We start from the raw sequence: 23,374 nt of genomic DNA on the forward strand, positions 1-23,374 counted from the left end.
ATGTGAAAAGGACCTAGGGGTCTTGCCGGACCACAAGCTGAACATGAGTCAACAGTGTGGTGCAGCAGCAAAAAAAGCTAATGCTATTCTAGGTTACATCAACAGAAGTCTAGTGTCCAGATCAGGCATAGGCAAACTCGGACCTCCAGATGTTTTGGCACTACAACTCCCATCATCCCTGACCACTGGTCCTGTTAGCTAGGGCTGATGGGAGTTGTAGTCCCAAAACATCTGGAGGGCCGAGTTTGCCTATGCCTGGTCCAGATCAAGGGAGGTCATAGACCACTCTATTCCGCCTTGGTCAGACCACACTTGGAATACGGTGTCCAATTCTGGGCACCGCAATTTAAGAAGGATGTTGACAAGCTGGAAGGTTTGCAGAGGGGGGCAACCAAGATTCTGGAAACCAAGCCTGATGAGGAACGGTTGAAGGAGCTGGGTATGTTTAGCCTGGGAAAGAGGAGACTGAGAGGAGATAGTATGGTTGTATTCGGATATCGTCATCTCGTTACCTTGTGCTTCAGCCTTGCTGTCATCTCCTCAGAGCTCTGCAGTTGCTCTGCCAGCTGCTGGCATCTCTCTGCCTGGGTGTTCAGCTGCTCCATCAGGGCGCGGTTCCGCTCCTCAGCCTCTGCCACAGCCTGGAGGCTGCGGGGAGAGTCCACCTCCACCGTCTTGGTGATATACTGCGGGGGGGGGGAGCTAGTCAGGGTCTGTGATGAGATAGGACCTTTTCCTCTGCAAGGTGGGGGAACGTGGACAACAGACAGGCAAAACGCAAGTAACTGGGCGTTATCGATGTTCAACGCTATTCCAGGGATGGACTTTTGCCTCCTGAGCGAGGACGAAAATGGGCACCTCCTCCTAAATATTTCTTATTTTCACAATAATTCATTTCAGTGCAGCTGCTTTTTAGGGATCCTCTCATTAGGTTCCCATATAAAATATAGGTTTTGTTATTATCTTTTTTGTTTTTAAATTTACTTACATTTGGTTTTTCAAATTACAGTTCTACAATCACATATCCAACATACAATGTAAAGACAAGATTCCCAAGAATCTCCTGGACTTCCATCCTCCCCATTTAGGGCTTTCAAGGTCAGCACCAACACTTTGAATTGTGCTCGGAAATGTACTAGGAGCCAGTGTAGATCTTTCAAGACCGGTGTTATGTGGTCTTGGCGGCCGCTCCCAGTCACCAGTCTAGCTGCCGCATTCTGGATTAGTTGTAGTTTCCGGGTCACCTTCAAAGGTAGCCCCACGTAGAGCACATTGCAGTAGTCCAAGCGGGAGATAACCAGAGCATGCACCACTCTGGCAAGACAGTTTGTGGGCAGGGAGGGTCTCATCCTGCATTCCAGGTGGAGCTGATAAACAGCTACCCTGGACACAGAATTGACCTGAGCTTCCATGGACAGCTGCGAGTCCAAAATGACCCCCAGGCTGCGCACCTGGTCCTTCAGGGGCACAGTTGCCCCATTCAGGACCAGGGAGTCCTCCACACCTGCCTGTCCCCTGTCCCCGCAAAACAGTACTTCTGTCTTGTCAGGATTCATCCTCAATCTGTTAGCCGCCATCCATCCTCCAACCACCTCCAGGCACTCACACAGGACATTCACCGCCTTCACTGGTTCTGATTTGAAAGAGAGGTAGAGCTGGGTATCATCCGCATATTGATGGACACCCAGTCCAAACCCCCTGATGATCTCTCCCAGCGGCTTCATATACCGTAGATGTTGAAAAGCCTGGGGGAGAGGACGGAACCCTGAGGCACCCCACAAGTGAGTGCCCAGGGGTCTGAACACTCATCCCCCACCACCACTTTCTGAACACGGCCCAGGAGGAAGGAGTGACTCTACCCCCATCGTTCTGCTCAGACACTGAGGTCCAGCGCCGAGGGCCTTCTGGTGGTTCCCTCACTGCGAGAAAGCAAGTTACAGGGAACCAGGCAGAGGGCCTTCTCGGTGGTGGCGCCCACCCTGGGGAACGCCCTCCCATCAGATGTCAAAGAGAAGAACAACTACCAGACTTTTAGAAGACATCTGAAGGCAGCCCTATTTTGGAAAGCTTTTAATGTTTAACAGACCACTGTATTTTAATACTTTGTTGGAAGCCGCCCAGAGTGGCTGGGGAAACCCAGCCAGATGGGTGGGGTATAAATAAATTATTATTATTGTTATTCTTACTCTAGCAGCTGGAAAGGGGTCCTTGAGAGGTGGGGCGGCACTCACCTGTACTTCAGGGGGGCGGCTCTTCTGCGCCTCCAGGGAGAGCTGGAGCCCTCTCAGGCGTTCGTCCAGGTGGCGCACCTCCTCCTCCTTGCGCCACTGCAGCCGGTCCATCTGCACCTCCAGGGACATCAGCTCTTCCACCTTCTGCTGCAAGGTGGCCTCCAACTGCTGCACTTTGGTGCGGAGGTCCTCATTCTCCTGGGAAGAGCAGTGTGGGAATGTTCAGGGAGGCAGGAGAGGATATATTGTCTATCAACATCCTTCCTAACTTGCGCTAGCAAGTTCTATCACTTAGCAGAGTTTCAACGTTCCCCTTTAAATGCACAACTGGTTGCAAGCTTGTCTAAGCTTCCCAGTACAGATTCCTGGTCAGATCTCTCATTTCCCTCTTAAAAGAATAAAATATATTATTATTATTATTATTATTATTATTATTATTATTATTATTATTCTGGAATTATGCAACCCCCAAGCCAAGGAAGCAAGTAACTAAGCACTTTTCTCCAATGAAAATGGGGACATCCTAAGGAAAAGCAGGACAAATCAGAAAACGGGACAGCTTTTCTAAATCGGGGATGTCCCTGGAAAACAGGGACACTTGGAGGGTCTGTGAATGCTGGAAGGTTCAGGATAGATAAAAGAAATAACTCATTCACACTGAGTTAAACTGTGGAACTCACTCCCACTGGAAGTGGTTTTTGGCCGCCAACCTAGATGGCTTTAAAAGAGGATTAGACAAATTCATGGAGGAGGCCAGCAATGGCTACTAGCCAGGGTGGCTATGTTGCTCAGTTCCTTGGGTTTCCCAGAAGAGGCATCTGGTTGGTCCCTGTGAAAAGAGGGTGCTGGACTAGGTGGGTCGCTGGCTTGATCCTGCAGGGCTCTTCTGCTGTCCCTACCCTGATCCTTCGCCAGGGCAGATTGCAACAACTTAAAACCCAACTCAAGACCCAATGCTTTGCAGTCACGGAGCGGGTCCTGCATTGGCCTGGTCCAGCAGGCTCCCCGTCTCCCCGGGTTCTTAACCTTCCTGCTTGTGGGATGTGATACATAAGTAGCAGTCAAGTACCACATTCCTTGTTTTCCTAGAGTGGACATGCAGGGGGATGTTTGGACCAGCCTGTCGAAAACTTCCTGTTTCCTCCTGGGCTGAGACATACATGTGACATTGCATGTGACCAGAGGTGGTCGTGACCTTACCTGTGCAGGTAACAAAAGCACAAGGCACGCAGCCATCTCTCTCTCTCTCTTTTTGACTTCCTCTCCTCATTGGAGCAGCATTTTAGCTAGAGATGCCCTGCTGACTTTCAGCAACAGAGGACAAAGAGACTATCTCTATATGGTCTAGACGCACATGTATATATGTGTAACTAAGTCTGCCTTCAGGGATCCATCTGTGAACTGATGATGATGTGAGTAAACTACTTTTATATATCTTAAATAAGATCGTGGCGTGTTTATTCTTTTAAGAGGGAAATAAGGAATCTTACCAGGAATCTATATTGAAAAGCTTAAACAAGCCTGCAACCAGCTACCTGCTCTGCGTTTAAATAATAATAAATTTTTTTTTTATACCCCTCCCTCCCCAGCCAAGACCCGGCTCAGGGCGGCTAACACCAGATATAGAACAATTGATTGAAATACAACTTAAAAACAAGATTAAAATACAACATTAAAATGCAGCCTCCTTTCAGTAGAAACTCAAATAAAAAACTTTTTTGGGGAGGAAAACGTTAAAACTCTGCTAAGTTATAGAACTTGCTAGCACAAGTTAGGAAGGATATTAATAAACCATATATCCTCTCCTGCCTCCCTCAACAGTCCCACAAAATGCAGGTCTGGAAAGGACAAAATAAGAGAGCCACCTTGGTGCAGTGGTTAGAGCATTGGACTAGGACCAGGGGGATACAGGTTTGAATCCCTGGTGATCTTGGGGGCCATTCGCTGCCTCTAGGGTTGCCCTATTTCAAAAAGTAAAAACCAGGACACCCTGAAAATTGTTGTGCTTTTTTTTTTTTTTTTAGGAAGACCCTTGCAGGGTTATTTTGGGGATTGAACGAGGAGGTGGGGAGGAAAGGGGGTCTCTCACCTTCACCAGCTGTGCAGGGGGCTGCGCGGAGACAGTGGCCAGCTGCTGCAGGAGCCCCTGGGTGATATTCAGGCTCTGCTTCAGCCCCTCGTTCTCCACCGTCAGATTGTGGATCCGCTTCTCCGAGTCGGTCACTCCCTGGGGGGTGGGAGACAAAAAAATTTTGAGGGTTTCCTTTACAAAGGGCTCCCCACCACCACCACAACCTCTATAATTCCAGAATTATAGAACTGGAATGGATCCCCAAGGCATCTAGTCCAACCCCCTGCAATGCCGGAATCCATAGCTGTCAACTTTTCCCTTTTCTTGTGAGGAATCCTATTCGGAATAAGGGAATTTCCCTTTAAAAAAGGGAAAAGTTGACTGCTATGCTGGAATCACAACAGTGTGGGATGTGAAACACAAGAGCAGTCAAGTACAACACTCCTAGAGTGAACATGTTTACACATGGGGAGGAATGTTTGTCCAGCCAGGAGGTCAACTTCCTGTTTCCTTCTGGGCTGGGAGAGACTTCCTCTGCATGTGACTAGAGGTGGGCGTGGCCTCACCTGTGCAGGTAATGACAAAAGCACAGCACAGGGCAGCTATCTCTTTCTCTTTGACTACATGCATCAAAGACGCAACATCTGCTTAGCCAAGAGAGGACAAAGGGACTGTCTTCTTATGAGATAGTTTCCAGGTATATGTTACTTTTCTAAGCTAAGTCTGCCTTCTGGGATCCAATCGTGAACAGAATGTGAGTGAGTAAACTCTTTTTATACTTTTATAGAAGACGGGTCGTGTCTTATCTTTTATGAGGGAATAAGGAGAAAATACCAGAACGGTTTGGGATGCGGGTGGCACTGTGGGTTAAACCACAGAGCCTTGGGCTTGCCGATCAGAAGGTTAGCGGTTCGAATCCCCGCAACAGGGTGAGCTCCCGTTGCTCGGTCCCTGGCTCCTGCCCATCTAGCAGTTCAAAAGCACGAAGTGCAAGTAGATAAATAGGTACCGCTCTGGCGGAAAGGTAAACAGTGTTTCCGTGCGCTGCTCTGGTTCGCCAGAGCTGGCCACATGACCCAGAAGCTGTACACCAGCTTCCTTGGCCAATAAAGCGAGACGAGCGCTGCAACCCCAGAGTCGGCCATGACTGGACCTAATGGTCAGGGGTCCCTTTACCTTTACCTACCAGAACAGTTATTATAGAGGCTTTAGCGAGCCTGAGCAAACGCATCTGCTGCAAGTTTAAAAGGGGGAATGTTACTCTGCTTAATTGTGAACTCGATTACACAAGCTGGAAAGGCTGTCATCAAACAATATATCCTCTCCTACATCCCTGAACATTCCCACAAAGAGGAATCCCTGGCAGAGGGCCATCTCACCTCTGTTTCAAAACCTCCAGAGTCCTGCACTGTTTCCCACCCCCCTCTATGTGTGCTGCCCCAATACACAGGCTCAGTTCTCCCCGGTCCCGAGTGCGAGGGCCACGGGGGGAAGGCGCTCCTGCTCTCCTCACCGTGCCCATGCGAAGCCGTTCCAGCTCCTCCTCGCGCTCCTGGATCTGTTGCTTCAGCCCCTGGATCTGGTGAGGAAGGAAGAAAAGGAAAGTCACCCTCCCTCTGCCCTACGATCCCTCGAACCCCACTCTTTTTGTAGAGGCTGGAAACAGACCTGCCTCATCTCGTCAGGGTTTTCTTCGTACAGGATCATAGACTTGACATCTTTCCACAGGACCTGCAAGACGGAGCTGTTCCGCCTGGCCTTTGGTTTGGACTCAGTCTGACCCTTACGTTTCCCTCCCCTTATGTTCTTGATCTATGGTCTACTTTTAAAATTGAGACTGCATTTTAAATTGCATTTTAACCTGTATTTTAAATTGGGTTTTTTTGGGGGGGCCATTATGTTTTTACTGTGATTTTATTGGTGTTAGCCGCCCTGAGCCCAGCTCTGGCCGGGAAGGGCAGGGAATAAATAAAATTTATTATTAAGAAAATTGTAAACATTTGAAAACGTTTGTAGGCTTGAATTGAATTGTTTTGTAATGTAAATAGAAGGAACTGATTTACGGATAATATTATAATTTGACAATGGGTAATTAAGTGCTTATAAAAATGCGAAGAATATGGAAAGTTATGTGGAACTCCAAAAGAGGGAGGGAAGGAGGTAGATGCTGTTACAGAGTAATATATTAAGTCATAGAATTATGTAACAAAATGTGAATATGATTTAAGTGGAAAACTCAATAAAAATTATTTTTAAAATAAAATAATATCAAATATATTATTATTATTATTATTATTATTATTATTATTATTATTATTATTATTATTATTACTACTATTATTGAATCAGAGAATCGCAGGGTGGTAAGGGATCCCTAAAAGGTCCTCTAGACCTACCCCCTTGCAATGCAGGAACTGCAGTTCAAGAATCCCTGCCTCTCTGGGGTGCAACCAGATTGGGTAGCTGAGCAAAAAGAAGGCAAAGTGCAGCCCTTGTGGCTAGTAGCCACCAATAGTAGTAGTAGCAGTAGTAATAATAATAATAATTTATTTATACCCCGCCCTTCCCGGTTCAGAAAACCAGGCTCAGGGCGGCTAACAACAAATCTAAAACACTTAATTGATGCTACAAAAAACAGCATAAAATACGGTATAAAACGTGAATAACAATAAAATCAAAAATCAATTTAGTGGGGAAATCCATCCAATAAACATTAGATGATCACCAGGGCTAGCTGGCTAAATTAGTCCTGTTTGGGCCAGCGAGGAGACCAGGGGAGAATGAGCAGTGGGATCCCAGAGCGGGTAATCTTCATAAAAAGCAGAGGGGGAGGGAAGGAAGGGGAATAAAAGATCAGGCTGAATTTAAATCAAAGGCCAGGCGGAATAGCTCTGTCTTACAGGCCCAATGGAAGGAGGTTAAATCCTGAAGTCTCCTGGGACAGAGCATTCCACCAGGTCGGAGCCATCACTGAAAAGGCCCTGGCCCTGGCCCTGGCGGAGGATAGTCTGACTTCCTTAGGGCCCAGGACCTCTAAACTATGGTTGTTCATGGACCTTAAGGTCCTCTGCGGGGCAGCCAGGAGAGGCAGTCCCATAGATACGAGGGCCCTAAGTAGTAGTAATAGTAATAATAATTTTATTATTTATACCCTGCCCACCTGGCTGGGTTTCCCAGCCACTCCAATAGCCCTCTCCTCCTCCAATCCTCTTTTAAAGCCCCTTTGGTTGCTGGCCACCACGGACTCCAGTGGCAGGCAGTTCCGCCGTTTAACTACGTACTGAGCAAAGAAGCCCTTTCCGTATGGGCTCCATTTCACAGTGGCCTCAGCAGCTAGCTTGGCCGACGTTCAGGGACGATGGGAACCGCTGAGCACAACGGCAAAGGGGAGGCAGCGAGACCCGGCCCCTGACGACTACCCCCAATGCCACCCCGGCCCTCCGCCTCACCTGGTGGTGGAAATTCCCGGCCAGCCGCTGCTTCTCTCTCTCCCGCACTTCCGCCTGCTGACGGAGGCCTGTCACCTCTTCTGACAGCCGGCTCCGCTCGCCCTGGAGGGTGTTGATGGACTCCACCAACTGGTGCACCCCGGCCGAGGCCACCGGGTAGAGCAGGCAGGCTGAAGGCAGCTTCACCCCTGAGACAGAGGAGGAGAAGGGATGGAGCCCCTGGAGATGCCGCCGCAATGAATCTTAGGACCCCCAAAGATCATCCAGACCAACCCGCGGCAATGCAGGGATCTCAACGGAATAATGAGGAAAAAAACCCGCTATAAATAAGTCATAAATTAAATTGTTATAACAAAATTAAAATCTCTATGCAAAATCACATAGGTAAGTTTTTTGCTCTACAGCGCCACCTGGTGTTGCATGCTTATAATGCATTTAAAACACTGCTTTTTCAGCTAATGTGGCTGAGTCCCTAACTGTGCTTGGGGAGGGCACCTGGGCTTGATATTTTCACCCCCTCCCATTGCGAGAATCTCCTGATCTGATGTTTTGAGAAAGGAGGGGGCGGAAACTGTTCTTCTACTCTTCCGCTCTTGACTCTTTGTGTGGAGAGAGTCTTATCTGTGTAGTGACTAGATGGCTGAGTGGGAGCTGTAACACTCATGCAAGCCAGTAGTTCTTTACTTTGCAGTAGATATTAGAAATAAAAGGAGTTATGCTTCACAGCTAACTTCTATGTTATTTATACTCTGCTGAGTCTGGCGCTCACAATGCACAGTTGTGGCTCTAGTGCACTGAGACCTGCTTTCCAGGATTGGATGGTCTCTGAAAGTACTCCATGATCCACAAAGAAATAAAGAAAATATTAAGAATATCATATAGTAAAAGGCCAGAGGCATTCCTTTTAGGAATTTTAAATGATGATATTCCAAAAGACAAAACTAAATTTTTCTTATACACAACGTCCGCAGCAAGAATCCTGGTGGCTAAGTACTGGAAAGGGAATCAGTTACCCACTAGGGGAGAGTGGTTATGTAAGCTTTCAGAATACTTCGAATTAGCCAAATTGGCAGACGTAAGAAGACAAAAACCAAAAAGTGAAGTGAAAAAGGAATGGGAGTGCCTAAATGAATACCTCAAAAGTCAAGGTTCGAGGACAGAAATCTGGCTGAGTCTGGAATAACCTTGTGAAGTGAAAGGATATGAAAGAAGGATTTATATCTAGATGTTAGGATAGAGATGATAAAGAAAACAGGAAGACACAATGAAAGATAAAGGAGGTGCTGTGGGATAGGTAGAAGTCAAGGTGTTTTTTTTTTAGTGTTTATATTATTAACTTGTAAGATATGGATTTGTTTATTTTAGTTGTTGTTGCTTTTCTAGTTTTTCAAATGTTGGTTTTTGTGTGTTGTGCATTGTTATGTGTGGAAATAATAAAATTTATTTAATAAAAATTTCAAAAGGAAAAAGTGCTCCAGTCGCCTAGCCCGGTCGGGGAAGAACCAGTTACTGAGCCCAGTCGCTGCACATCGGTTGAAAGGCATACTGACACCGCTCACCTTCGTGCATCTTCTCCAGCAAGCCTTGCTGCTCAGAGATGACACCTTCCAGGCTCTCGATGAGGCTCAGCTTGTCCTTCACCCGCTGGCGATAGGCCCTCTTCAGACCCCTCAGCTGCTTTCGGCGCCGACTCTCCTCCTTGCGCAGGCGGGACCGGTACTCGCAGGCCTGCTCTTGCAGCTGCTGCAGCTGCGCGTAATGCTCCAGGAAGGAGAGAAGGTGGGAGATCACCGAGAGGAGAGGCGACTCGGGAGGCTGGTGGCGGGACGGAGCAGGACCCGAGGAGGAGAGCAAGAGAAAGGTCAGGAAAACAGCAATGTATTGTAGAGAATCGTATAACTCTGGAGTTGGAGAGGAACCCAAGAGTCATCTAGCTCAACCCGCTGCAATAATAATAATAATAATAATAATAATAATAATAATAATAATAACAACCACCACCACCTCCTGGGGTTGCAACAACTGGGATTCAGAAGCATCCCTGACTCCAGCTGTGGAGGCTGAGCATAGCCATCCTGGCTAATAATAATAATAATAATAATAATAATTTATTATTTAAATCCCACCCATCTGGCTGGGCTTCCCCAGACACAATGGGGGGCTTCCAGCAAAATATTAAAATACAATAACCTATTAAACATTAAAAGCTTCCCTAAACAGGGCTGCCTTCAGATATCTTCTAAAAGTCTGGTAGTCGTTGTTCTCTTTGACATCTAATGGGAGGGCGTTCCACAGGGCAGGTGCCACCACCGAGAAGGCCCTCTGCCTGGTTCCCTGTAACCTCACTTCTCACAGGGAGGGAACCGCCAGAATGCAATGCAAGAATCACAGCTAAAGAACCTTCAACACGTGGCCAGCCAACCTCTGCTAAAAAAATTCCAACGAAAGAGAGCACACCACCTTGAGAGGGAATCTGTCCTACTGCCAAACAGCTCTTACCACCAGAAAGTTCCTCCTGATGTTTAGTTGGAATCTCCTTTCTTCTGACTTGAAGCTATGGGTTCGAGTCCTACCCCCCAGAGCAAGAGAAAACAAGCTTGCTCCATCTTCCATGGGGCAGCCCTTCAGATATTTGAAGATGGCTATCCTATCCCCTCTTAGTCTCCTCTTTTCCTACACCCCAACTCATGGGTAGGCAAACTAAGGCCCGGGGGCCGGATCCGGGCCAATCGCCTTCTAAATCCAGCCCACGGATGGTACAGGAATCAGCGTGTTTTTACATGAGTGGAATGTCTCCTTTTATTTAAAATGTATCTCTGGGTTATTTGTGGGGCCTGCCTGGTGTTTTTACATGAGTAGAATGTGTGCTTTTATTTAAAATGCATCTCTGGGTTATTTGTGGGGCATAGGAATTTATTCATATTTTTTTTCAAAATATACTCCAGCCCCTTACAAGGTCTTGGGACACTGGACTGGCCTCCTGCTGAAAAAGTTTGCTGACCCCTGGTTAAAGCTATGGTTTTCTCAGTCGTGATGTATGGAAGTGAGAGCTGGACCATAAAAAAGGCTGATCACCAAAGAATGGATGCTTTCGAATTCTGGTGCTGGAGGAGACTCTTGAGAGTCCCATGGACTGCAAGAAGATCCAACCGATCCATTCTTAAGGAAATCAGCCCTGAGCACTCACTGGAAGGACAGATCCTGAAGCTGAGGCTCCAATACTTTGGCCACCTCATGAGAAGAGAAGACTCCCTGGAAAAGACCCTGATGCTGGGAAAGATGGAGGGCACAAGGAGAAGGGGACGACAGAGGACGAATCAGTTCATTTCCCCAAAAAATGTAGTCTGGCCCCCTACAAGGTCTGAGGGACAGTGGACCGGCCCCCTGCTGAAATTTGCTGACCCCTGTCCTAGATCCTTTCCACATGTCCTGTTGGCAAACCAGGTGTCCCCCATCTTATATTTATCCATCCAATCATTCATTTTAACTCCACATTTAATTTAATGTTTTCCACCAGACCACTTCCCCCCGTTCCAACACCGCAGAACAGAAGTGAAATGGATTTGAGGTGTGGGCACTCACCTTTCCACTGGCTGGGTCTTTTTCCCCAAGGAGGCTCTTCACGGCAGCCTCCGCCTTGAGGGACCGGAACTCAGTGAGCGGAGTCGGGGCGTCCCCCAACCCAAGGCCTTCCTCCTCATCCTCCTCTTCTTCCTCTTCCTCCGTATTGTTGCTTCTGTCGCTCTCTGAGCTGCCTGCCAAGAGAAGAGACCCCTGGCCAGGGAGAAAAGGCACCAACCGGCAGCATCCTCTCTCAGGGGTTGACCCTCCCCATCAGAAAGCCTGTTTTGTTCCTGGGTGGGGAGAGACTGTGGGGAGTGGCTGTGTCCCAACCCAAGACCTGGGGACTGAGCCCAACAGCACAGAGTCTCTCCCAAGATGTTTGGACAGCCAAACACCTGAGCTGATTCCAGAATCGCTGCACACTGGACAGGACCATTGCCCTGTTTATGATGAGGATAACTCCATCCTTAAACTGTGGGGTGTGATCCATGAGAGGCAGTCAAGTACAACATTCTTTGAAATGCTAGAGAGGACATGCAAGGGGATGTTTGGTCCAGCCAGTCGAAACTTCCTGTTCCTCCTGGCTGGAGCACCCTTCCTTTTGCATGTGACTAGAGGTGGGCGTGGCCTTACCTGTCCAGGTAACGAAAGGACGAGTCACGCAGCACACCTCTCTCTTTGACTTCCTTCTTCGTTTGACCAGCTTTTAGCTAGGACTGCTCTGCCAGATCTCAGCTAGCAGAAGCACTGGGATTATTCCCCCATATGGGATAGATCCGCATGTACATATTTGTAGCTAAGTCTGCCTTCAGGGATCCGACTGTGAACTGATGTAAGTAAATGTCTTTTATTGACTTTGAATAAGATTGTGGCGTCTTTATTCTTTTAAGAGGGATTCAAAGGGAATTGTATACAGTCATACCTCGGGTTACAGCCACTTCAGGTTGCATTTTTTCGGGTTGCGGGCCGCCAAAACCTGGAAGTACTGGAACACGTTACTTCCGGGTTTTGGCAGTCGCGCATGCGCAGAAGCGCTAAATCGTGCTTTGCGCATGCGCAGAAGCGCCGAATCGCAACCCACGCGTGCACAGACGCAGGTTGCAAACGCTGTGGGTTGCGAATGTGCATCCCGCACGGATCACGTTTGCAACCCGAGCATCCACTGTAATAGTGAGAGGCTCACACGAGCCTGCAACCAGCTATCTGCTGTGCATGTAAAAAAGGGGAATGTAACTTTGCTACATAAAGGAACTTGCTAGCGCAAATTAGGAAGGATATTAATATACAATATATCCTCTCCTTCCACCCTGAACGTTCCCACACATACAAGGCCCCGTTAGGGAGGATAGGAAGACTTTGAGACTAGCCAACCATTCTGGGCTACCCTAACTTCTGCTGCTGGGGGTGGGGGGACGGACAGGGAGGGGTCCGGGTGACTTACTGTCCAGTTCACTCAGCTCCTTCCAGGGGTCTTTGGTCAGGGCTTTCTTCGTCCTCCTTGATTGCTCCATGGAAAAAGCTTTGCAGTCCTACGTGGGGTGGGAAGCAACAGGAGACAAAGTGTAAGAACTTCTTTAAAAATATATAGCAACAGGAAATGGAGAATGTTTAGGGAAGCTTTTAATGATGTATTACAGTATTTTAATATATTTTTTGAAGCAGCCCAGAGTGGCTGGGGAAGCCCAGCCAGATGGGCGGGGTATAAATAAATTATTATTATTATTATTATTATTATTATTATTATTATTATTATTATTCCCAACCTTTTTTTGCCCATGCCCCAGCTAAGCATCTGTAAAATCCTGATTTCCCCCCCCCCGTGACATATAATTTGTATTATTCAAAAAGTGAACTCCTTTTTTATAATATCTTTAATTGATTTTCAAAGATATAATATACAATATAAAACAGTACAAAGTCCAAATATCGAGATTACACTGAATCTTCCTGACTTTCCCCCATCCCTTCCATGGGTCCTTTTAATTCTATTTTCGACTACATATCAGTACTTCAAAAAGTAAGCTCCTATTCACATGGAGGAAACCTAAAAGGCCATTAACTGTTAATAACTCATTCTTGAATTGCCCCGCTATGGGGCGTGTGCCCCACGTCTGGAACCACAGTCTTAGATGGAAAGGAAGAGCAAGAAATCTGTCATGCCTGGACTGAACACTGGGAAACATCAGCCGAGGGAGGAATAAATGGATATCTCTCTAGACTGAACATCAGGCTATTATGAAGAACTCTTGTTGGCACACCTAATGGATGGATAGTTAGAAGTCACTTTTACTTATCCTTCTTTTGTGGGAATGTTCAGGGTAGCAGGAGAGGATATAGTGTTTATTAATATAAGGAGCGTCTCTACCCTCATCATTCTGCCCGGACACTGAGGTCCAGCTCTTAGGGCCTTCTGGCGGTTCCCTCACTGCGAGAAGCCAAGTTACAGGGAACCAGGCAGAGGGCCTTCTCGGTGGTGGCACCTGCCCTGTGGAACGCCCTCCCACCAGATGTCAAAGAGAACAACAACTACCAGACTTTTAGAAGACATCTGAAGGCAGCCCTGTTCAGGGAAGCTTTTAATGTTTGATGTATTATAGTATTTTAATATATTTTTGGAAGCCGCCCAGAGTGGCTGGGGAAGCCCAGCCAGATGGGCGGGGTATAAATACTAAATAATTATTATTATTATTATTATTATTATTATTATTATTATTATTACTATTATTATTATTATTATTATTATTATTATTATTATATCCCTCCTAACTTGCACTAGGGATGCGGGCGGCGCTGTGGGTTAAACCACAGAGCCTAGGACTTGTCGATCAAAAGGTCAGCAGTTCAAATCCCCGCGACGGGGTGAGCTCCCATTGCTCGGTCCCTTCTCCTGCCAACCTAGCAGTTCGAAAAGTGCACGTCAAAGTGCAAGTAGATAAATAGGTACCATTCCGCTCCTATTAGGTCCAGTCGTGACCAACTCTGGGGTTGCAGCGCTCATCTCGCTTTATTGGCTGAGGGAGCCGGTGTACAGCTTCCAGGTCATGTGGCCAGCAGGACTAAGCCGCTTCTGGAGAACCAGAGCAGCGCACAGAAACGCTGTTTACCTTCCCGCCGGAGCGGTACCTATTTATCTACTTGCACCTTGACGTGCTTTCAAACTGCTATGTTGGCAGGAGCAGGGACTGAGCAACGGGAGCTCACCCCGTCACGGGGATTCGAACCGCCAACCTTCTGATCGGCAAGTCCTAGGCTCTGTAGGTTAACCCACAGCGCCACCCGCGTCCTGAAAGAACGTAACATGAAGCAAATGTAACATGAGGTAAGACTGTACACAGTATCAATCCTGAAGGCAGGCTTAAAGACTTAAAGTTACAAATAGCAACATGTGGATTTACCCCATATGGGGGACAATAACTGTTCTGCTGTTGGCTGAAAGCCAGCAGAGCAGTCCTAGCTGGAAGCAGACAAAAGGAGAAAGAGAAAAAAGGGAGGGGTGCTGCGTGACTGTCCTTTTGTTACCTGGACAGGTAAGGTCACGCCCACCTCTGGTCACCTGCAAGAGGAAGGATGTTCCAGGCCAGGAGGAACAGGAAGTTGTTGACTGGCTGGACCAAACATCCCCTTGCATGTCCACTCTAGCGTTACAAGGAATGTTGTACTTGTCTGCTCCCAGTGGATTACATCCCACATCTTTCTACGTTCTTATTACTCTTATCTTTCTCTCAGTATTCTATTCTGTTTTATCTTACTGTATGACCACCAACCTAGGTGGCTTTTAAAAGAGAATGAGAGACAGATTCATGGAGGAGAAGAGGGCTGTCGATGGCTACAATAATAATAATAATCCTTCAAAGACAGAGGTCCTCTGGCTGGGACGGGACGATATGAGATTGAGGGGGAAACTCCCATCTCTTGCGGGGGTGCAATTAGTGCCAGCACCGTCCGTTAAGAGTTTGGGTGTAATCTTCGACACCTCCCTTTCCATGGAGGCACAGATTGCAGCTATAACAAAGGCGGCATTTTTTCATCTCCGCCAAGCTAAGCAATTGGCTCCTTACCTCTCTCGCCCTGATCTGGCCACTGTGATCCACGCAATGGTCACCTCCAGACTGGATTATTGTAACTCGCTCTACGTGGGGCTGCCCTTGAGACTGACCCAGAAACTCCAGCGGGTGCAGAATGCCGCGGCGAGACTCCTTACGGGGTCCTTGCCGCGGGAGCACATTCACCCGGTGTTATACCAGCTGCACTGGCTCCTGGTGGAGTACAGGATCAGGTTCAAGGTGCTGGTTTTAACCTTTATAGCCCTATACGACTTAGGACCCTCGTACCTACGGGACCGCCTCTCCTGGTATGTCCCACAGAGGACCTTACAGTCTTCAAACAAAAACATCTTGGAGATCCCGGGCCACAGGGAGGTTAGGCTGGCCTCAACCAGAGCCAGGGCTTTTTCGGCCATGGCCCCGATCTGGTGGAACGCTCTGTCACAAGAGACTAGGGTCCTGCGGGACTTGAGATCTTTCCGCAGGGCCTGCAAGATGGAGCTGTTCCACCAGGCCTTTGGTCAGGGCGCAGCCTGACTCCCTCCTTTGGCAATCTTTACAGAACTTAAGCTTATAGTTGCCATCAATTTGATTTTAATTAATTTTTATAATGAAATGTTTTTAGAATGTTGCACTATTTTATTGTTGTTAGCCGCCCTGAGCCCAGCTTCAGCTGGGGAGGGTGGGATATAAATAAAATTGTTGTTGTTGTTGTTGTTGTTGTTGTTGTTGTTGTTGTTGTTGTTGTAATATAGCAATACTTCTGAAGGCCAATTGCTGGGAACCCCAGGAAGGCAGAGTTGCTCTTGTGTTTGAATCCTGATTGCAGGTTCCCCTTCGGTTGGCCCCTCTGAAAACAGGACGATGGATTAGATGGGGCCCCTGGCCTGATCCCAAAGGTTCTCCTTATGTTCTTAGCAAGGGCCACAGGGCCTTAGAGTTGTCCGTGAGGTGCGTACGTGAGGAAATCATGGCGTTGGAAAATAACCGGCGACGCCTGGCCTCACCCTGCCTCCACACACAACGTCAGCTTCTCTAGGAATTGTGCCCATTCCCAAACAATTCCCCCCCACTCCTGGCTCCGACGCTTCATTTCTCCCACAATTAGGGGCCCTTTCCTGGCAGTGATGCTCTGATGGGCTTCTGCCAAACCAACCGTCAATTCAGGCAGCGAAAGGAGCATTAGAAATGGAAACTGTCACAAACACAGACACCCCTCCACTTTCCTTGACAGAGTCAATTGCTCTGTCAGTGACATAGATTGTGGGGGTGTTCCTCGCTCCTTGTATTTAAAGTCAAAGCAGAGGCAGTTGTGAATTTGCATGCATTTAAATGACAGGGTGGATGAAACTGAGGAATGGCCCAGAGTTCATTTATTCACACACACACAGTCTCTCTAGCCGACAGGCCTCAAATGCCCCCCTTCCAATCAGCTGTAGCTGCCTGGCCACCCTAGTCGGGAAGTAGCTCCGTTTCCACGGCAACAGGCGCCATGGAAACCGCATCACTGAGCCGATGGGCCTGTTTGTCAGAGGCCTCTGCCTGTGGATGAGCAGATCCAGATTTATCGCTTCTCTCCACACATGGCAAGCAACTGACGGGGCATCTGCCCCCCAGGGGTGCAGCGGAGATGTGGGAATAAATACTTTAAAGGGCAGGGAAGTAAAGAGGTCTTGTAGGAACGGTGGCTGTCGAGTGGGACTGACTTAAGGGGTCGATTTGAGCCTGGCTTAGCAGCACTTAGCTCTGAAATCTTTTTTTTTTATGCCATTAGGAGATCTTTTTCTGTCTGAAGGCCGAATTCCCTTCTGGGATACCTTTCGAGGGAAAATGGGCAGGGGGAGGAATGCTACCTTTGTACAGTGGGCTACACACACCTCTCACACCTCTATATTCTTCTTGCAGACAAGCAGAGGATATTGTCAGCATGTTATCCAAACAGGCAAAAATATTTGCGGGGCCACACAGAGCCCGTGAGTACACTGGTCAAAGGGTCAGATAAGGAGGATTGGGCACCTGGACCTGAAGTTCCCCACCTGTGCAGTAAGGCTTGAGACATCTGATGCATGAATAAAAATGGTACCTCTGAGCATGCACAGAGTACCTTTCTCCCAAAACTGAGTAGCAGCAACAAGCTCCCAAGCATCAGACGCTATGGTCACTTCACACTTTATTGGACTTCCTGGACGGAAAGCACTCGAACGCAAGAAAGAATAATATGAAACATACATGCAATGTCTTTTTTAAAATACATGTGATAATGGTTTACATGCATCTGTTTACATGGGCAAACGTTCTACTCTGCAGCAGTTGTGTGTGATAAATCCATAGTGCGCACGGAGCATGCCTGAGTAGGTTAAGCATTCGGGTCATAGAAACAAGGCATTTATTGACTGCTCGGGTTGCAGGCTGCGTAGATGACACCCAAAGGATTTGTTGAGGCAGATCAACAACAGTCACCTCAGAAGGTCCCTGAATGTAGCCTTCCAGGCAATTATCATTTATATGATTTATTTACAGTGGTGCCTCGGTTTAAGAACAGCTCAGTTTACAAACTCCGCAAAACTGGAAATAGTGTCTTGGTTTGAGAACTTTACTTTGGTGTAAGAACGGAATCCGAACGGTGGAAGGGCACCAGCGGCGGGAGGCCTCATTAGGGAAAGCGCTCCTTGATTTCCATTTAAGAACGGACTTTCGGAACGGATTAAGTTCGTAAACCGAGGTACCACTGTATTTTATTTCTTTGGCAAATTCATGGTGGAGAGAGTTATCTGGCTGGCCATTGTGAAAACAGGGTGCTGGACTTGATCCAGCAAGGCTCTTCTTAGTTTCTTACCCTCCCTTCACTCTAAGGACCCTGGGCAGGTTGCAACAGATTAAAACCCAGTATTAAAAGCAGTTTAAAATGTAATACAGTCACAAGGCAAGAAGCAGAGATATCAGGTATCAAAGAGTTTTGCCACGGACTCCCGCTGTGTGATGAGGAGGTTCGCTATAATAGAAACATAGAATTGCAGAGTCCAACCCCCTGCAATGCAGGAATCTTTTGCCCAGTCCCTGCTTATTTAACTTATATGCAGAATTCATCATGCAAAAGGATGGCCTGGATGAATCCCAAACTGGAATTAAGATTGCCGGAAGAAATATCAACAACCTCAGATATGCAGATAACACAACCTTGATGGCAGAAAGTGAGGATGAATTAAAGAATCTTTTAATGAGGGTGAAAGAGAAGCAGACACGGAGCAATGGATCCAAACTACAAGAAAGAAGATTCCACCTAAACATTAGGAAGAACTTCCTGACAGTAAGAGCTGTTTGACAGTGGAATTTGCTGCCAAGGAGTGTGGTGGAGTCTCCTTCTTTGGAGGTCTTTAAGCAGAGGCTTGACAACCATATGTCAGGAGTGCTCTGATGGTGTTTCCTGCTTGGCAGGGGGTTGGACTCGGTGGCCCTTGTGGTCTCTTCCAACTCTAGGATTCTATGAAAGAGGAGAGCCCAAAATATGGTCTGAAGCTCCATGTTAAATAAACGAAGATCATGGCCACTGGTCCCATCACCTCCTGGCAAACAGAAGGGGAAGAAATGGAGGCAGTGAGAGATTTTACTTTCTTGGGCTCCATGATCACTGCAGATGGTGACAGCAGTCACGAAATTAAAAGACGCCTGCTTCTTGGGAGAAAAGCAATGACAAACCTAGACAGCATCTTAAAAAGTAGAGACACCACCTTGCCAACAAAGGTCCATATAGTTAAAGCTATGGTTTTCCCAGTAGTGATGTATGGAAGTCAGAGCTGGACCATAAAGAAGACTGATCGCTGAGGAATTGATGCTTTTGAATTCTGGTGTTGGAGGAGACTCTTGAGAGTCCCATGGACTGCAAGAAGATCAAACCTCTCCATTCTGAAGGAAATCAGCCCTGAATGCTCACTGGAAGGACAGATCCTGAAGCTGAGGCTCCAATACTTTGGCCACCTCCTGAGAAGAGAAGACTCCCTGGAAAAGAACCTGATGGGAAAGATGGAGGGCGCAAGGAGAAGGGGACGACAGAGGACGAGATGGTGGGACAGTGTTCTCGAAGCTACCAGCATGAGTTTGACCAAACTGCGGGAGGCAGTGGAAGACAGGGGTGCCTGGCGTGCCCTGGTCCATGAGGTCATGAAGAGTTGGACAGGACTAAGTGACTAAACAACAACAAGGACTCAAACCCGTGACCCTGAGAGCCTCATTCTCTACCGACTGAGCTATACTCTGCATGCAGTCATTTCTTCCTGTCGCTGCTTCTCCGCCTCTCTCTGAAACAGCCATTAGCTATTCCCCTTCATGAGACATAAATAAGCCATGGGCATCACATTCTCTTGCCTGTCAACGCTGACCGAAATTCTTTCCCTCTGAAGAATCGCAGCCCTTTCTGTTCTCTCCCCCCAGAGTGACAGGACTTCTGGGTGGAAAAGAGACAGCTTGCAGCATGCATCCTGCAGAACTTTTATGTCCTCTGCAGATCTTCCCAGAAGCCGCTCACCCACTGGTCTTTGGCACAGCTCCTTGCAGAAACCTCGCAGAGGACCCAATTTCCATCCCTCAGCCTCCGCAACCGACAGACAATGGACCATGAAAAATGTGCAGACCTTTGGATGAACTCACGCATGCGCGGAAGGAGTTGGGGAGATCTGGGGAAAACGACATTCCCAACCCAGGGGGTCAAGAGTCAGAAAAGGCAGGGATGGGAGACTGAGGATTTGGGTGGGCGGGCAGCCAGTAAGGTACGAGGGGGCACCAACTACACAAACAGACACACTCACATACACACCCTGTGCACACACAAAACACCCTTCCATGTGAAAATCAGGCTCAGCTTGGGTGGGTTATTTGCATGTTCACCCAGATCATGTCCGCAGCGACTCAAGTATTTGGTTCCACTCCACACAGGTGAATCTCCGGCATCTAGTAATTTACTTAGTTTTGTGGAGATTTTCATTTTATAATGTATATAAAGCCAAAAGGAAACTCTTCTAACAGATGAAAATTAAAAGAGACCGTAAAGTAAAATAAAATAAGAATGAGTCCCATTGCACATGGGTTAAAATATCAAAGTAAATAATATTAGCATTATCTGATTATCGAGTCCTGCATCTAGTGATCAGCTCTCTATTCCATGCCTCCTAAGATAAATTGGGGGACCACTTTATGTGCATTTATTCTTCAGAGTATGGGAGGCAGTGTGGTGTAGTGGTTAGAGTGTTGGAATAAGACCTGGGAGAGAGCTGGGTTCACATCTGATGTTGGGAAAGATGGAGGGCACAAGGAGAAGGGGACGACAGAGGACGAGATGGTGGGACAGTGTTCTGGAAGCTACCAGCATGAGTTTGACCAAACTGCAGGAGGCAGTGGAAGACAGGAGGGCCTGGCGTGCTCTGGTCCAGGGGGTCACGAAGAGTCGGACACAACTAAACAACAACAACAACAACAATAATATCCATGTGTGCTTGGGCCCAGGGTCTTTTGCCTCACCATCCCCACTACTGACTCCCTGTTGCTAAAGGGACCCCTGACCATTAGGTCCAGTCGTGGCCGACTCTGGGGTTGCGGCGCTCATCTCGCTTTACTGGCCGAGGGAGCCGGCGTACAGCTTCCGGGTCACGTGGCCAGCAGGACTAAGCCGCTTCTGGCGAACCAGAGCAGCGCACGGAAACGCCGTTCACCTTCCCGCCAGAGCGGTACCTATTTATCTACTTGCACTTTGACGTGCTTTCGAACTGCTAGGTTGGCAGGAGCTGGGACCAAGCAATGGGAGCTCACCCCGTCGCGGGGATTCGAACCGCCGACCTTCTGATCAGCAAGTCCTAGGCTCTGTGGTTTAACCCACAGCGCCACCCGTGTCCCAGGTGACTCCCTGTTGCTACTCAGCTTCAGAAAAAAGTGGGGGAGTGTCCCAGGATTCATTGAAAAAAAATCTGGTAACCATAGACTAAGGCAGGTTCGAGGGAGCTCACCCCACCTTACCCCCGGTCCCGCCTTCTGCAGCCCGACTTCAGCCAGCTGCTTGGGAATGGGCACAAACACCTGAGGCCAAGGGAGAAAATGCCAGGGTCCTCAGCACCTCCAGGCCTGAATGAGGGCAGCCCTGCAGGGAAGCCTCGCAGCCCATTCAGCAATGCAGTAAATATCGGAGGCAGAAATGGGCAGGGGGCCAGAGCTACCCGGCAGGGCGTCTGCCTTGCAAGGGGAAGGTCCCGGGTTCAAGTCCCGCGGGCACCTCCAAAGACAGGGGGGGGAGACGCGAGACGCCTGCCTGAAAGCCAGGAGAGCCGCCGCTGCCAGTCCGTGCGTGCAATACTAGGTGGACCAAGGTTACAAACTCAGGCAGCTTCTTATCTTGCGATGGGCACGGAAGGGAAAGGGGGCGGGAGGGAGCTGCAAAGGGGGGGACTCCCAGGAGCTCTTCTCTAGGGTGGGAGGTAAGCCCTGAATTCACTCTTCCACCCCCGTCGACCAGGCTGATCTGGGCACAACGCGATTAAGAGAGGCACCGTCCTGACGTTGCGCCCCACACCGCTGGCACGTACTGGCCCCATGGCAGGGGTGCCAACTGAAATAAAATATTGAGGGGGGGGCAGACAAGCGCCCCGCCCCACCTAATCCACACGCACGCCATTTAAATGGCAATTGGGGGGGCGGCACTCAAATATTTTATTGGAGGGCGGCAAGGGACTTTGGCTCCTATGCCCCATAGCTAGGAGGGGGGTGCAACACGGAGGGCGACAACACCCCCATCCGGAGCCAGCCCCCACAGCAGGCACCCCCCCGAAGGACATCCACAGCGCCACCCGCGATGCCAGGCTGCCACCCGCGCCCCCTTTCCTCCTTTGCCCCGCGGAACGCCCAGCCACGGGACCGGTGCCTTGTCGCCTTACCTGGGGAGCGCCGTCCTGCCCGTCGGGGGGCTGCTGCCCCCTTGCCCCCCCTTCCGCCTCCTCCTCCTCCTCCTCGCCGCCATCCTTCTTGAAGAGGGTGTAGAAGATGTAGACCAGCAGCGAGTAAAAGGCGTACATGGGGGCTCCGTGGCGAGCGAGCCCCCCAATCCGCGGCGCCCACCTGGAGAGGGGACCCCCGCCAAACCACCGCGCTCCGCTCAGCAGCAGCAGCCGCAGCAACCACAGCAGCAGCAGCGGAGCAGGAGGAAAAGGAGGCGGCCCCGGCGGCTGGAGGTGCCCCGCCCGGCCCGCCGCGCCCCGCCTTCCGGCCCGCCGCAGCCTGAATCGGAGGCGCCGGGAGGGCCGGGCCGGGAGGGAGGGCGAGGGGCGCGCGGCTCCTTCTCCTTCTCCTTCTCCTTCTCCTTCTCCTTCTCCTTCTCCTCCTTCTCCTCCTTCTCCTTCTCCTTCTCCTTCTCCCTCTCCCTCTCCTCCTTCTCCTTCTCCTTCTCCTTCTCCTTCTCCTCCTTCTCCTCCTCCTCCTTCTTCTCCTTCTCCTTCTCCTTCTCCTTCTCCTTCTCCTTCTCCCTCTCCCTCTCCTTCTCCTTCTCCTTCTCCTTCTCCCTCTCCCTCTCCTCCTTCTCCTTCTCCTTCTCCTTCTCCTTCTCCTTCTCCTTCTCCTTCTCCTCCTCTTGCCCAGAAGATGCCACCCGCGTCGGAGGCAGGGCTGAGCCGCCCGCAGGGATGGCACCGGGGCCGGAGGAGCGCATCCCCGGGCCGCCGCCGCCGCGCCCCGCGAGGGCTCCCCTACTTCTCCCCCCCAGGCAGCAGCCGGGAGGTCTCCTCCAGCCCCGAGTGCCGCAGTGGCGGGGCAGCTGCTCTGCAGGCAGAAGGACACGGGTTCGGTCCCCAGGGGCCCCGGCTTGCGGGTTACCTGTTCAGGTCATCTGCTTGGCCAGGTGAGGCCAGGAGGGTGGCGCAGGTGGGCCAGTGGCCTCATCCAGCAGGATCTCCTGCTGTTCTTAACAGAGCTTGCCGTGGCTACTACTAGCCAGAATGGCTATGCTCTTGTCTCCATAACTGGCATTGTGAGTGCCCGTTGCTG

The 23,374-nt window shown here is 49.3% G+C and overlaps 1 protein-coding gene across 1 annotated transcript in view; it reads right to left on the minus strand.

Annotated features, from left to right (window-relative positions):
* Positions 1 to 22,581, minus strand: part of KIFC2 (kinesin family member C2) — a 39,690-nt gene extending 17,109 nt beyond the window's left edge. Inside the window, exons 1-9 of the mRNA XM_053395080.1 lie at positions 22,273 to 22,581; positions 12,757 to 12,844; positions 11,334 to 11,506; positions 9,311 to 9,566; positions 7,752 to 7,939; positions 5,816 to 5,881; positions 4,321 to 4,458; positions 2,232 to 2,429; positions 513 to 686 (exon numbers count right to left, since the gene is read on the minus strand). Of these exons, the coding sequence (XP_053251055.1) occupies positions 513 to 686; positions 2,232 to 2,429; positions 4,321 to 4,458; positions 5,816 to 5,881; positions 7,752 to 7,939; positions 9,311 to 9,566; positions 11,334 to 11,506; positions 12,757 to 12,844; positions 22,273 to 22,410 (1,419 nt within the window). The 5' untranslated portion in view covers positions 22,411 to 22,581. The remainder of the gene's footprint in view (positions 1 to 512; positions 687 to 2,231; positions 2,430 to 4,320; positions 4,459 to 5,815; positions 5,882 to 7,751; positions 7,940 to 9,310; positions 9,567 to 11,333; positions 11,507 to 12,756; positions 12,845 to 22,272) is intronic.
* Positions 22,582 to 23,374: the final 793 nt, after the last annotated feature.

Source organism: Podarcis raffonei, chromosome 7 (genome assembly GCF_027172205.1).
Source record: "Podarcis raffonei isolate rPodRaf1 chromosome 7, rPodRaf1.pri, whole genome shotgun sequence".
In the NCBI taxonomy this organism is placed as follows: Eukaryota; Metazoa; Chordata; class Lepidosauria; order Squamata; family Lacertidae; genus Podarcis; species Podarcis raffonei.